The following is a 16455-nucleotide window of genomic DNA, read 5'->3' as shown; positions in this document are numbered from 1 at the left end:
TCCAAAATTAACATTCTTTTTGTAATAGTTTTGTCCAGCAGTGAGACAGAGACATCAAACCAATATCATTAAGTACAAGACGACAGGGGACAACTTTCACAACCTCTATTTTTACCCCTACTGCTCTATTTTTACCACTACTGGTGGAAATCGGTATTGCATGTCCAAAATTAACATTCTTTTTGTAATTCGGTTGTTAAGTCGTGACGTAACCAATACTCTTTCCGGGTCCAAAGTCCAGGTCCTCTCTACCTACCTACCGCTTTCGCTAGTGTTTTGGTTATTATTGAGTGTTTTTACAATGCCGCAGTGCTGTGTCCCGTGTCCCGAGCTAACTCACTTCAACCTCGTAAATCTTCTTTTTCATTGATGCCTGGACTCTACCCTTAATTATGCCACCTGAGTGATGAGCTACACTAACCACTCTGTTGGTGTTAAAGGAATTTAAACCCCTTTTGACCGCCAAGGGAAGGACGTGATCGTAAATAAATTTACAGGATCCACCGTTGTTATTTCTGGACGAGAGGAGCGCTTGGACCCAAAACGTCACGCGTGACGTCAGACTTAACAATCGGATAGCTTTGTCCAGCAGTGAGACAGAGACATCAAACCAGTGTCATTAAGTAGTGGAGGACAGGGGACAACTTTCACAACCTCTATTTTTAGCCCTACTTTCACCCCTACTGGCTGAAATCGGTATTGCATGTTCAAAATTAACACTTTTTGTAATAGCTTTGTCCAACAGCAAGACAGAGACATCAAACCAGTGTCATTAAGTTGAGGACGACAGGGGACAACTTTCACAACCTCTATTTTTACCCCTACTGCTCTATTTTTACCACTACTGGTGGAAATGGGTATTGCATGTCCAAAATTAACATTCTTTTTGTAATAGCTTTGTCCAGCAGTGAGACAGAGACATCAAACCAGCGTCATTAAGTAGTGGAGGACAGGGGACAACTTTCACAACCTCTATTTTTACCCCTACTGCTCTATTTTTACCACTACTGGTGGAAATGGGTATTGCATGTCCAAAATTAACATTCTTTTTGTAATAGCTTTGTCCAGCAGTGAGACAGAGACATCAAACCAATTTCATTAAGAAGAGGAGGACAGGGGACAACTTTCACAACCTCTATTTTTACCCCTACTGCTCTATTTTTACCACTACTGGTGGAAATCGGTATTGCATGTCCAAAATTAACATTCTTTTTGTAATAGCTTTGTCCAGCAGTGAGACAGAGACATCAAACCAGTGTCATTAAGTAGTGGAGGACAGGGGACAACTTTCACAACCTCTATTTTTAGCCCTACTTTCACCCCTACTGGCTGAAATCGGTATTGCATGTTCAAAATTAACACTTTTTTGTAATAGCTTTGTCCAAAAGCAAGACAGAGACATCAAACCAGTGTCATTAAGTAGAGGAGGACAGGGGACAACTTTCACAACCTCTATTTTTACCCCTACTGCTCTACTTTCACCCCTACTGGCTGAAATGGGTATTGCATGTCCAAAATTAACATTCTTTTTGTAATAGCTTTGTCCAGCAGTGAGACAGAGACATCAAACCAATGTCATTAAGTAGAGGACGACAGGGGACAACTTTCACAACCTCTATTTTTACCCCTACTGCTCTACTTTCACCCCTACTGGCTGAAATGGGTATTGCATATCCAAAATTAACATTCTTTTTGTAATAGCTTTGTCCAGCAGTGAGACAGAGACATCAAACCAGTGTCATTAAGTAAAGGAGGACAGGGGACAACTTTCACAACCTCTATTTTTACCCCTACTGCTCTACTTTCACCCCTACTGGCTGAAATGGGTATTGCATGTCCAAAATTAACATTCTTTTTGTAATAGCTTTGTCCAGCAGTGAGACAGAGACATCAAACCAGTGTAATTAAGTAGAGGAGGACAGGGGACAACTTTCACAACCTATATTTTTACCCCTACTGCTCTCCTTTCACCCCTACTTGCGGAAATCGGTATTGCATGTCCAAAATTAACATTCTTTTTGTAATAGCTTTGTCCAGCAGTGAGACAGAGACATCAAACCAGTGTAATTAAGTAGAGGAGGACAGGGGACAACTTTCACAACCTCTATTTTTACCCCTACTGCTCTACTTTAACCCCTACTGGCTGAAATCAGTATTGCATGTTCAAAATTAACACTTTTTATAATAGCTTTGTCCAACAGCAAGACAGAGACATCAAACCAGTGTCATTAAGTAGAGGACGACAGGGGACAACTTTCACAACCTCTATTTTTACCTCTACTGCTCTATTTTTACCCCTACTGGCGGAAATCGGTATTACAGTTTCAAAATTAACATTCTTTTTGTAATAGCTTTGTCCAGCAGTGAGACAGAGAAATCAAACCAGTGTCATTAAGTAGAGGAGGACAGGGGACAACTTTCATAACCTATATTTTTACCCCTACTGGCGGACATCGGTATTGCATGTTCAAAATTAACATTCTTTTTGTAATAGCTTTGTCCATGAGTTAGACAGAGACATCAAACCAATATCATTAAGTAGAGGACGACAGGGGACAACTTTCACAACCTCTATTTTTACCCCTACTGCTTTAGTTTCACCCCTACTGGCTGAAATCGGTATTGCATGTTCAAAATTAACACTTTTTGTAATAGCTTTGTCCAACAGCAAGACAGAGACATCAAACCAGTGTCATTAAGTAGAGGACGACAGGGGACAACTTTCACAACCTCTATTTTTACCCCTACTGCTCTATTTTTACCACTACTGGCTGATATGGGTATTGCATGTCCAAAATTAACATTCTTTATGTAATAGCTTTGTCCATGAGTTAGACAGAGACATCAAACCAATTTCATTAAGAAGAGGAGGCCAGGGGACAACTTTCACAACCTCTATTTTTACCCCTACTGGCTGAAATCGGTATTGCATGTCCAAAATTAACATTCTTTTTGTAATAGCTTTGTCCAGCAGTGAGACAGAGACATCAAACCAGTGTCATTAAGTAGAGGAGGACAGGGGACAACTTTCACAACCTCTATTTTTACCCCTACTGGCGGAAATCGGTATTGCATGTTCAAAATTAACATTCTTTTTGTAATAGCTTTGTCCAACAGCAAGACAGAGACATCAAGCCAGTGTAATTAAGTAGAGGAGGACAGGGGACAACTTTCACAACCTCTATTTTTACCCCTACTGCTCTACTTTAACCCCTACTGGCTGAAATGGGTATTGCATGTCCAAAATTAACATTCTTTATGTAATAGCTTTGTCCATGAGTTAGACAGAGACATCAAACCAATTTCATTAAGAAGAGGAGGACAGGGGACAACTTTCAAAACCTCTATTTTTACCCCTATTGGTGGAAATCGTTATTGCATGTCCAAAATTAACATTCTTTTTGTAATAGCTTTGTCCAGCAGTGAGACAGAGAAATCAAACCAGTGTCATTAAGTAGAGGAGGACAGGGGACAACTTTCATAACCTATATTTTTACCCCTACTGGCGGACATCGGTATTGCATGTTCAAAATTAACATTCTTTTTGTAATAGCTTTGTCCATGAGTTAGACAGAGACATCAAACCAATATCATTAAGTAGAGGACGACAGGGGACAACTTTCACAACCTCTATTTTTACCCCTACTGCTTTAGTTTCACCCCTACTGGCTGAAATCGGTATTGCATGTTCAAAATTAACACTTTTTGTAATAGCTTTGTCCAACAGCAAGACAGAGACATCAAACCAGTGTCATTAAGTAGAGGACGACAGGGGACAACTTTCACAACCTCTATTTTTACCCCTACTGCTCTATTTTTACCACTACTGGCTGATATGGGTATTGCATGTCCAAAATTAACATTCTTTATGTAATAGCTTTGTCCATGAGTTAGACAGAGACATCAAACCAATTTCATTAAGAAGAGGAGGCCAGGGGACAACTTTCACAACCTCTATTTTTACCCCTACTGGCTGAAATCGGTATTGCATGTCCAAAATTAACATTCTTTTTGTAATAGCTTTGTCCAGCAGTGAGACAGAGACATCAAACCAGTGTCATTAAGTAGAGGAGGACAGGGGACAACTTTCACAACCTCTATTTTTACCCCTACTGGCGGAAATCGGTATTGCATGTTCAAAATTAACATTCTTTTTGTAATAGCTTTGTCCAACAGCAAGACAGAGACATCAAACCAGAGTAATTAAGTAGAGGAGGACAGGGGACAACTTTCACAACCTCTATTTTTACCCCTACTGCTCTACTTTAACCCCTACTGGCTGAAATGGGTATTGCATGTCCAAAATTAACATTCTTTATGTAATAGCTTTGTCCATGAGTTAGACAGAGACATCAAACCAATTTCATTAAGAAGAGGAGGACAGGGGACAACTTTCACAACCTCTATTTTTACCCCTATTGGTGGAAATCGTTATTGCATGTCCAAAATTAACATTCTTTTCGTAATAGCTTTGTCCATGAGTTAGACAGAGACATCAAACCAGTGTCATTAAGTAGAGGAGGACAGGGGACAACTTTCACAACCTCTATTTTTAGCCCTACTGCTCTATTTTTACCCCTACTGGCGGAAATCGGTATTGCATGTCCAAAACTAACATTCTTTTTGTAATAGCTTTGTCCATGAGTTAGACAGAGACATCAAACCAATGTCATTAAGTAGAGGAGGACAGGGGACAACTTTCACAACCTCTATTTTTACCCCTACTGCTCTACTTTCACCCCTACTGGCGGAAATAGGTATTGCATGTTCAAAATTAACATTCTTTTTGTAATAGCTTTGTTCAAATGTGAGACAGAGACAACAAACCAGTGTCATTCAGCAGAGGAGGACAGGGGACAACTTTCACAACCTCTATTTTTACCCCTGCTGGCTAAAAATCGGTATTGCATGTCCAAAATTAACATTATTTTTGTAATAGCTTTGTCCAAATGTGAGACAGAGACAACAAACCAGTGTCATTCAGCAGAGGAGGACAGGGGACAACTTTCACAACCTCTCCTTTTATTTGAAAAATCCATGACCAAATAAAAAAATGTAATAGCTTTATCCATCAGGAAGAGAGAGATGTAAAACTCATTCAAGTAAAGGGGAACAATTGACATTATGACAAACTCTCTTTTTTCTTTTACAACAACTAAATGTTAAATAAAATGTTTATAAACTTGTGGTTGTGCATTGTTTATATAGAAGTCTGGACAAGATGTATATATGTATATATACTGTAGGTACGGAAAGTATTCAGTCCCCCTTACCTTTTTCACTCTTTGTTATATTGCAGACATTTGCTCAAATCATTTAAGTTAATTTTTTTTCCTCATTATTGTACACACAGCACCCCATATTGACAGAAAAACACAGAATTGTTGACATTTTTGCACATTTATTACACATGAAATATCACATGGTCCTAAGTATTCAGACCCTTTGCTCAGTATTTAGTAGAAGCACCCTTTTGATCTAATACAGCCATGAGTCTTTTTGGGAAAGATGCAACAAGTTTTTCACACCTGGATTTGGGTATCCTCTGCCATTCCTCCTTGCAGATCCTCTACAGTTCTGTCAGGTTGGATGGTAAACGTTGGTGGACAGCCATTTTCAGGTCTCTCCAGAGATGCTCAATTGGGTTTAAGTCAGGGCTCTGGCTGGGCCATTCAAGAACAGTCACAGAGTTGTTGTGAAGCCACTCCTTCGTTATTTTAGCTGTGTGCTTAGGGTCATTGTCTTGTTGGAAGGTGAACCTTCGGCCCAGTCTGAGGTCCAGAGCACTCCAGGATATCCCTGTACTTGGCCGCATTCATCTTTCCCTCGATTGCAACCAGTCGTCCTGTCCCTGCAGCTGAAAAACACCCCCACAGCATGATGCTGCCACCACCATGCTTCACTGTTGAAACTGTATTGGACAGGTGATGAGCAGTACCTGGTTTTCTCCACACATACCGCTTAGAATTAAGGCCAAAAAGTACTATCTTGGTCTCATCAGACCAGAGAATCTTATTTATCACCATCTTGGAGTCCTTCAGTTGTGCTTTCATGTGTCTTGCACTGAGGAGAGGCTTCTGTCGGGCCACTCTGCCATAAAGCCCCGACTGGTGGATGGCTGCAGTGATGGTTGACTTACTACAACTTTCTCCCATTTCCCAACTGCATCTCTGGAGCTCAGCCACAGTGAAATTTGGGTTCTTCTTTACCTCTCTCACCAAGGCTCTTCTCCCCCGATAGCTCAGTTTGGCCGGACGGCCAGCTCTAGGAAGGGTTCTGGTCGTCCCAAACGTCTTCCATTTAAGGATTATGGAGGCCACTGTGCTCTTAGGAACGTTAAGTGCAGCAGAAATTTTTTTGTAACCTTGGCCAGATCTGTGCCTTGCTCTGAGCTCTTCAGGCAGTTCCTTTGACCTCATGATTCTCATTTGCTCTGACATGCACTGTGAGCTGTAAGGTCTTATATAGACAGGTGTGTGGCTTTCCTAATCAAGTCCAATCAGTATAATCAAACACAGCTGGACTCAAATGAAGGTGTAGAACCATCTCAAGGATGATCAGAAGAAATGGACAGCACCCGAGTTAAATATATGAGTGTCACAGCAAAGGGTCTGAATACTTAGGACCATGTGATATTTCAGTTTTTCTTTTGTAATAAATGTGCAAAAATGTCAACAATTCTGTGTTTTTCTGTCAATATGGGGTGCTGTGTGTACAATAATGAGGAAAAAAAATTAACTTAAATGATTTTAGCAAATGGCTGCAATATAACAAAGAGTGAAAAATTTAAGGGGGTCTGAATACTTTCCGTACCCACTGTATATATGTGTGTATACATATATGTCTGTGTGTATACAGGTGCTGGTCATATAATTAGAATATCATCAAAAAGTTTTATTTCATTTATTCCATTCAAAAAGTGAAACTTGTATATTATATAGACTCATTACATGCAAAGTGAGATATTTCAAGCCTTTATTTGTTATAATTTTGATGATTATGGCTTACAGCTTGTGAGAACCACAAAATCAAAATCTCAGAAAATTAGAATATTACATGAAATCGCTCAGTAATTACACAGTAATACCATGGTCATTGAACCAGGTTTTAGTTCTTCTGGGGGTGTGGGCAGGTGCAAATCCTGCTGGAAAATGAAGTCAGCATCTCCATAAAGCTTGTCTGCTGAAGGAAGCATAAAGTGCTCTGAAAATGTCCTGGTAGACGGCTGCGTTGAGTGGACAGCACAGTGGACCACCAGCCGATGACATGCAGAAAAAACTGTACCATCGACCAGCAACATTCATACAAAAAATGTATGCGTCATTGCAGGGAAGGTACAGAGAACACATCCTGCAACATGACCTTCCAGACAGAATGTTACAGAAGCGTTTAAATGTGAAACAACACAGTTTGGAGGACTTAGAGGAAAAATGGGCCAAGAAGAGCGTGTGTGACCGAAAAGAAAAAAAAACCCAAGTACTTTCATACCCCAGAAGTTATACCTTCTCCTAAAGAAAAGGTGAGTAGTATGGCCATTAATAAAGATTACATACATGACCATACAAGAACAATGTATTATTATAAGTATTTCTAATATTAACAAAAAAGTGAATTATTACACATTGCATCACATCCTTAATTTCTGCCTGTCCTCGTAGACATCAAAAGATTCTGTCAGAAAGCCAAAGTCGACAGTAAAGAAGACTGACAATGTCAGAGTTGTGTCTGACACTTCACAGGTAAGACTAAGTCAACTTAAGGCAAATTCAAGGTCATGACAACTTTTTAAAGTGTATAAATGCCCTAACATTAGTAAAGTTTTTCACAACAACATGCAAATGTTGATTATCTTCTGTTTTCTCATTATAGACATCAAAAGCTCCTGTCGGACGGCCAAAGTCGACAGTAAAGAAGACTGACAATGTCAGAGTCGTGTCTGACACTTCCCAGGTAAGACTAAGTCAACTTAAGGCAAATTCAAGGCCATGACAACTTTTTAAAGTGTATAAATGCCCTAACATTAGTAAAGTTTTTCACAACAACATGCAAATGTTGATTATCTTCTGTTTTCTCATTATAGACATCAAAAGCTCCTGTCGGACGGCCAAAGTCGACAGTAAAGAAGACTGAAAATGTCAGAGTTGTGTCTGGCACTTCCCAGGTAAGACTAAGTCAACTTAAGGCAAATTCAAGGTCATGACAACTTTTTAAAGTGTATAAATGCCCTAATATTAGTAAAGTTTTTCACAACAACATGCAAATGTTGATTATCTTCTGTTTTCTCATCATAGACATCAAAAGCTCCTGTCGGACGGCCAAAGTCGACAGTAAAGAAGACTGAAAATGTCAGAGTTGTGTCTGGCACTTCCCAGGTAAGACTAAGTCAACTTAAGGCAAATTCAAGGTCATGACAACTTTTTAAAGTGTATAAATGCCCTAACATTAGTAAAGTTTTTCACAACAACATGCAAATGTTGATTATCTTCTGTTTTCTCATCATAGACATCAAAAGCTCCTGTCGGACGGCCAAAGTCCAGAAAGCCAAAGTCGACAGTAAAGAAGACTGACAATGTCAGAGTTGTGTCTGGCACTTCCCAGGTAAGACTAAGTCAACTTGAGGCAAATTCAAGGCCATGACAACTTTTTAAAGCGTATAAATACCCTAACATTACTAAAGTTTTTCACAACAACATGCAAATGTTGATTATCTTCTGTTTTCTCATTATAGACATCAAAAGCTCCTGTCGGACGGCCAAAGTCGACAGTAAAGAAGACTGAAAATGTCAGAGTCGTGTCTGACACTTCACAGGTAAGACTAAGTCAACTTAAGGCAAATTCAAGGCCATGACAACTTTTTAAAGTGTATAAATACCCTAACATTACTAAAGTTTTTCACAACAACATGCAAATGTTGATTATCTTCTGTTTTCTCATTATAGGCATCAAAAGCTCCTGTCGGACGGCCAAAGTCGACAGTAAAGAAGACTGACAATGTCAGAGTTGTGTCTGACACTTCCCAGGTAAGACTTAGTCAACTTGAGGCAAATTCAAGGCCATGACAACTTTTTAAAGTGTATAAATACCCTAACATTACTAAAGTTTTTCACAACAACATGCAAATGTTGATTATCTTCTGTTTTCTCATTATAGACATCAAAAGCTCCTGTCGGACGGCCAAAGTCGACAGTAAAGAAGACTGACAATGTCAGAGTTGTGTCTGACACTTCACAGGTAAGACTTAGTCAACTTGAGGCAAATTCAAGGCCATGACAACTTTTTAAAGTGTATAAATACCCTAACATTACTAAAGTTTTTCACAACAACATGCAAATGTTGATTATCTTCTGTTTTCTCATTATAGACATCTAAAGCTCCTGTCGGACGGCCAAAGTCGACAGTAAAGAAGACTGACAATGTCAGAGTTGTGTCTGACACTTCACAGGTAAGACTAAGTCAACTTAAGGCAAATTCAAGGCCATGACAACTTTTTAAAGTGTATAAATACCCTAACATTACTAAAGTTTTTCACAACAACATGCAAATGTTGATTATCTTCTGTTTTCTCATCATAGACATCAAAAGCTCCTGTCGGACGGCCAAAGTCGACAGTAAAGAAGACTGACAATGTCAGAGTTGTGTCTGACACTTCCCAGGTAAGACTAAGTCAACTTAAGGCAAATTCAAGGCCATGACAACTTTTTAAAGTGTATAAATGCCCTAACATTAGTAAAGTTTTTCACAACAACATGCAAATGTTGATTATCTTCTGTTTTCTCATCATAGACATCAAAAGCTCCTGTCGGACGGCCAAAGTCCAGAAACGGACATTGTCACTGAGGCCACAAGTCATGTACGCAATGAGGACATTATACAGGTAAAACATAAAAAATGTGCATGTTATATTATGTGTATGCGTGAATGTACTTCTGTTAAGGGTTAATTCCACTAACATGAAAATGTAGTTACTTTTAAGTTGAGTTGTCAACTTAAAATCCCTATGGCAAGCCGTTTTAGCTTAAATTGTACCCAGCGTTACTCGTCGTAATTGCATTTTTACTAGTAAGAATTCAATTAGAGAGCTCTACAATTCAATTCTTACTAGTAGCAATTATGGCAAGCCGTTTTAGCTTAAATTGTACCCAGCGTTACTCGTCGTAATTGCATTTTTACTAGTAAGAATTCAATAAGAGAGCTCTACAATTCAATTCTTACTAGTAGCAATTACAATTAGAGAGCTCTCCAATTCAATTATTACTAGTAAGAATTACAATTATAGAGCTCTCTAATTCAATTATTACTAGTAAGAATTACAATTACAGAGCTCTCTAATTCAGTTCTTACTAGTAACAATTACAATTAGAGAGCTCTACAAATGAATTTTTACTAGTCGTATGTCTCCATTGACTTCCATTCATTTTTAATTACGGAGCTCTACAATTGAATTGTTACTAGTAAGAATTACAATTAGAGAGCTCTACAATTGAATTGTTACTAGTAAGAATTACAATTAGAGAGCTCTACAATTGAATTGTTACTAGTAAGAATTACAATTAGAGAGCTCTCTAATTCAATTATTACTAGTAACAATTACAATTAGAGAGCTCTCTAATTAAATTCTTACTAGTAAGAATGCAATTACAGAGCTCTCTAATTGAATTTTTACTAGTAAAAATATGAATTAAAGATATGTATAATTGCAGAGCTCTGTAATTGAATTAAAGAGCTCTGCAATTACATTCTTACTAGTAACAACTGAATTAGAGAGCTCTCTAATTGGAATTGTTACTAGTAAGAATTGGATTAGAGAGCTCTCTATTTAAATTGTTACTAGTAAGAATTGAATTAAAGAGCTCTGCAATTGCATTCTTACTAGTAACAATTCAATTGTAGAGCTCTCTAATTGTAATTCTTACTAGTAACAATTCCATTGTACAGCTCCGTAATTAAAAATGAATGGAAGTCAATGGAGACATATGACTTGTAAAAATTCATTTGTAGAGCTCTCTAATTGGAATTGTTACTAGTAAGAACCGAATTAGAGAGCTCTGTAATTGTAATTCTTACTAGTAATAATTGAATTAGAGAGCTCTGTAATTGTAATTCTTACTAGTAGTAATTGAATTGGAGAGCTCTCCAATTGTAATTGCTACTAGTAAGAATTGAATTGTAGAGCTCTCTAATTGAATTCTTACTAGTAAAAATGCAATTACGACGAGTAACGCTGGGTACAATTTAAGCTAAAACGGCTTGCCATAAATCCCTGTCTATGTTCCCTGTAACTGTTATTACCTCCGGCCGACACCGCTGATGTGTTTGTTTAAAACATTCACTGTTTAACACAAAACAACTTGATTACATCTCTGCATAAAAAATAATATACAAATACGGATCAATTCTTGTCACTATAAGTATATACAAATACATTTTATTCAGCTTTGTACTTCTAGACATTAATAAACACATGATGTGTGGTTGTGGAACTTAGTATAAAGTAAGCAATACTTTATACAAAGTCTTTATAAAGTTAACTGTCTATACTGTATATGTTCATGAAAATGGACACAAAGTAAAACCAGCACAAAGGAATTTATTGGTGTGCAGTGAATCTTGATTCTTTTTCTCTCCAATCTAATTTTTATAGGCTTTTTGGAATTCGAAAGACAGCGAAGTTGTGGTTGCAGTAATTCAATCAATTGACAAGGATGTCTCTTATACACTCCGTCTGACTGAATTCAAAAGCCTGAAACCACACAACTGGTTGAAAGGCGAGGTAATCATAGCCTATGTCTACAGTACCAAACATTGATATACTCCAGTTACATAAATACGGATTTAAATTAACCACCACTAAATGCCAAAATGGTATATTTTAACAAACATTTTAGGATGCATTTTAATATTTGTACTGGTAGAGTTTTATGTGAAACAACGCATGAAGCTATTTGTGTACTTGAAAGGACAATATACAGTATACAGAAAGTGATTAATCTTATAATTAAAATTACATGTTTGATGCATACTGTGGATTTATATATTCATGTTAATATAATGTTAAACAGTAACTATACTGTGCATGAAGTTTTACTATCACTACTGGTAGGCTAATGAGTAATGATATTGACAAATATTAGTTTATTTGTTATAATACAATTTAGGGTAATACATTTCATTTTATTTAATAATTGCAGATTATTGAAAGTTACATCCAAGCACTGTTGAATTCACAACCAAATGGAAGACATTTTTTTTTATTGAACCACTACTCTGCCGGTGTGGTTGTGTTTGGGGAGAGGTCTGAATTGCCAAGGCACAGTTTCCGAAAGGTTAGACTTTACAGTTGTTATTTAGTGCAAAATTAAAAGGTCAGAAAGACAAGTTTAATAATATTTCATCTTGTTTACAGGTCAACTTTGACAAATATGATGCCATGATTGGCTTCATGCAAGTGCATAAAAACCACTGGAAATTTCTGGTGTGTAAAACCATTTCCAAATCATAGTTAATTACTTATGTACATAGACAAACTAACTAACTGTTAAACTAACCAAACTAAATGTTTTTACAGTATCTCGATAAGAAATTGAAGAAAGTCTTTGTGGTGGATCCCCAAGGGATAGATGAAGAAGAAGAATCTAAACTTGCTGCTGAAAGATTCAGGTATTGTATTATAATATTTCTCTTTTTTTATGATCACACAGTACATTATTAAGTTGTGTTATTATCAACTTTGGTGACAGTTTAGTTAAATGATACCTGGTTATAAATTCAATAACATACAATTCTCATACGCATGTAGAGAATACTTCAAAATGCGGCAGGAACTTCATGGTAAGACCGACTGGGTGGATGTGACATGGACACATGGTGTCTTGAACCACAGCATACAGCAAGATGGTTGCAGCTGTGGAGTTTATGTCATGCAGGTAAAAAAAATTATTTAACCTTGAAACAAGACAAAATTGTACATAACCTCAACAGTGTAATATTTAAATTTCTTATTCTGCTATGGCTAATTTATTTTGAAAGTTTATTTAATGCTATTTATGTTACCATACAGATGGCTAAGGAGGTGGTGGATGCATTTCCAGTGACACCATCTGAAATAATGATACCTTCCCGTATGCGTCTCCTGTCCAAGCTACGTAAGGGGGTGGCTGGAACAATCCTAGAAGCATCAGGTATGTATTGTAAGCACACAATTAAGGAGAATCTTGCACTGATCCTTCAGTGTGAGTGCTCTTTTACTACACATGGGCATGAAAAGCCAAGGCTCCCACAAACTGATCTATAGTCATTTTTGAGTGGCGAGTTTGATTTGTATTATTATGTTGGCTTTACAATGGTACTGAAAACATACTGTTTAAATATTTATTGGTTATTATAATGGCTTCAAGCATTATCTTAGTCTTTACATATGACCTAATTCAAATATTTTGATTTCTACCCTGAAAAGGAATGAAGAATTCACTATTTGTATATACTATAGTAATATATTTATAATTTAAAAGTTAAGAGACTACAATAAATAAACCATGAATTAACTATAAAATTTGCAATTGATTTGGAAACACTTATTTCTATTTATACTTATTATAAAGTGTAAATCATTTTTACTGAGTACAATAATAATAATAATAATAAAGTAGCTGAATTACATCTTATTACAGTTTTCAGAAATTGTAGTACAAATATTAATTTGACCATAATATAAGATTATTTCTTGTCTGGTTATTGTCGGCAATTTCAGTTTTATTGACTTACCAAAAGAAATTTGATTGGCTGCCGTTTATGTAGCCAATTCATTTTGGACGTGTTAGAAGATGCATTCGTTTTTAGCACCACCAATTATTTATCTATCTATCTATCTATCTATCTGTCTATCTATCTATCTATCTATCTATCTATCTATCTATCTATCTATCTATCTATCTATCTATCTATCTATCTATCTATCTATCTATCTATCTGTCTGTCAGTTAAAAATCTGAACCGTTCAAATAGAGCACTGATTTGCAAAAAATGTATTTACAGTTTTCAACCCCAAGGATCATTGCTCCTTTTGTGGACAAGAATCTCCTGTTGGACTTGTGGGTCGGAATACATGGGTTTGTGTCCTTTTCTAAGTATTTTATTATTAAATTATCTATTAGAAATAGATCTCAAGTGTTAAATTAGTAAAAGTACTTAAATAATTAGTATGTAGATAATTATGTAATTAGTATGCAGTTAACTTTGAAATAACTTTATAGCAAATGTTCTGTAGTACTTTTATAGACAGTTTTTCTGTCGCTTTGATACATTTCTCGAATCATCCTCTACATTTGTAAAACAGTAAGTGCATTTCTCAAAACAATTCGTACAAATAGCAAAACACCATGGATTAGCCAAAAGCCAGTCTCTTGCTCATAATCCTTAGTTCATCTCTCAAAAGTAAATATCTGTGTCAATGAACATGTCAGTGCCATCAGACAAGTCCTTGTGTCATGTTGTTCATGTTGAGTCATGTTGTTAATATAACAGTGTACTCTGGAGGGATAATATAATGTAAACTATGGCAACCATTTTGATGACAGTTACTGTATTGGAATTTACAAAGCTGCATTTCTGTATGTCATATATCCATTTGAAAAGTACAAATTTACACACTACGGTATGTGAGTTATTGATTGAAAAAGACTGGATAGGATTCACAGTTACACTTTTACTAGTGGTCAGGCAAAAAAAAAAAAAAAAAAAAAACATTACAATATTATTGTGATATAAAAAATAAAAATAAATAGGGCCACAAAGGCGAAACCACAACATTATCAAGGAAAACACAGGAAAGACCCCTTAGGCAGAACTTTGCTTTTGCATGCAACAGCACTATGTGTATATACTTGAGGGTTGAAGTATATATTGAAGGTGCAACTTTGAGCTATTTCAGAGAAATGGTTTATCATTGATTGATCTACATTATCTTCAGCAGTGAAAGTCAAGATTCACCTGCACAATTCATCAATTCATGGCACATTTACAAAAAGTATAATAGAAATGTGTAGAAAATATGCTTGTTTATGACAACTACTAGATCAACCATTTTGCATTTAATGACTTATACAATGAACTAATGACTAGATGTTTTGAGGGGTAAGACTATTGCACAGATAAATATTTAATACATTTTAAGCAACATGGCATTAGCAACTGATAATGTAGGAAACCGCAGACAATTGTACATAATCAATAGCATGACTGTACCAAAGCATTCACAACTTGTTCAAAAGAATGACAAACTAGTTTTATAATATGAACAAAGTGAATAGAGGATGTGGAGGTTGAACAAGTAGTTTTGAGAATTTCATTTCTGATCTGAGAAATGCACCAAAGCTGTGAAAAACTGTATGTAAATAAAGATAAAATAGTTTCATTATTGTACTGTACATTGGATTACTATTTAATTAGATGTTTTCAAGTTGAAAATAATATTACTTTATTATGCATGTCGCAAGATTATTAAAGTTTATTTGTAAATGAATGTTCGATTTAATATAAAAGTATACAAAGTTTAATTGTCACAATTTTCCCTCACCAGATTCAGTGCAGCACATGCGAAAGGTGGTATCACTCTGTCTGTGTCAACATTCCAAAAAGAGACATTCGAAAATTTAAGAATATTCTGTGGTTGTTTGCATTCTGTAGGTAAAAACTACAAAATCGGTTGAAATTGTACCTGTACAAAAAAATTGTTTACTCTTTTTTGTTTAAAAAAAAAAAATTTTTATGTTGTTTGATCAGTTTGTTCAATCTCCTCCAATTTGCATAAACACAAGTTCTGTCAAAATTGCTGTTGTCCTGAACATTTTTTTGGGTGAAATCTCTAAATTTTAAATCAAACAGTATATATATTTTTTTTTTCATTTTTAGTTTAATATCAAGTCAACTCAAGTAACCGTTATATATACAGTACAACACTTTTTACAATTCTGATTGTTTAAAGCAGCTTTACTGTAAAATTCCGCTACTTAATAACACTGGTTTGATGATGTCTCTGTCTCCCTGCTGAAAAAAGCTACTACAAAAAGAATGTTAATTTTGGACTTAAAAATTAACTTAAAAATAGAGCAGTAGGGGTAAAAATATAGGTTGTGAAAGTTGTCCCCTGTCCTCCTCTACTTAATGACACTGGTTTGATGTCTCTGTCTCACTGCTGGACAAAGCTATTACAAAAAGAATGTTAATTTTGAACATGCAATACCGATTTCCGCCAGTAGGGGTGAAAGTAGAGCAGTAGAGGTAATAATAGAGGTTGTGAAAGTTGTCCCCTGTCGTCCTCTACTTAATGACATTGGTTTGATGTCTCTGTCTCACTGCTGGACAAAGCTATTACAAAAAGAATGTTAATTTTGGACATGCAATACCCATTTCAGCCAGTAGGGGTGAAAGTAGAGCAGTAGGGGTAAAAATAGAGGTTGT

The 16455-nt window shown here is 36.2% G+C and overlaps 1 protein-coding gene across 1 annotated transcript; it reads left to right on the top strand.

Moving 5' to 3' along the window:
• Positions 1–12407: 12407 nt before the first annotated feature.
• On the top strand, positions 12408–15685 carry LOC309508151 (uncharacterized protein; the record flags this gene model as incomplete). Its single annotated transcript, XM_082182678.1, has 6 exons — positions 12408–12472; positions 12566–12657; positions 12797–12923; positions 13058–13178; positions 14032–14105; positions 15575–15685. The coding sequence occupies exons 1-6, from the start codon at positions 12428–12430 to the stop codon at positions 15683–15685; spliced, it is 570 nt and encodes a 189-aa protein (XP_082038804.1). The 5' UTR covers positions 12408–12427.
• Positions 15686–16455: the final 770 nt, after the last annotated feature.

The sequence above is a fragment of the Leuciscus leuciscus genome (genome assembly GCF_965113295.1).
Source record: "Leuciscus leuciscus genome assembly, chromosome: 10".
Lineage (NCBI taxonomy): Eukaryota > Metazoa > Chordata > Actinopteri > Cypriniformes > Leuciscidae > Leuciscus > Leuciscus leuciscus.
This window is presented reverse-complemented; position numbering and strand designations above follow the sequence as displayed.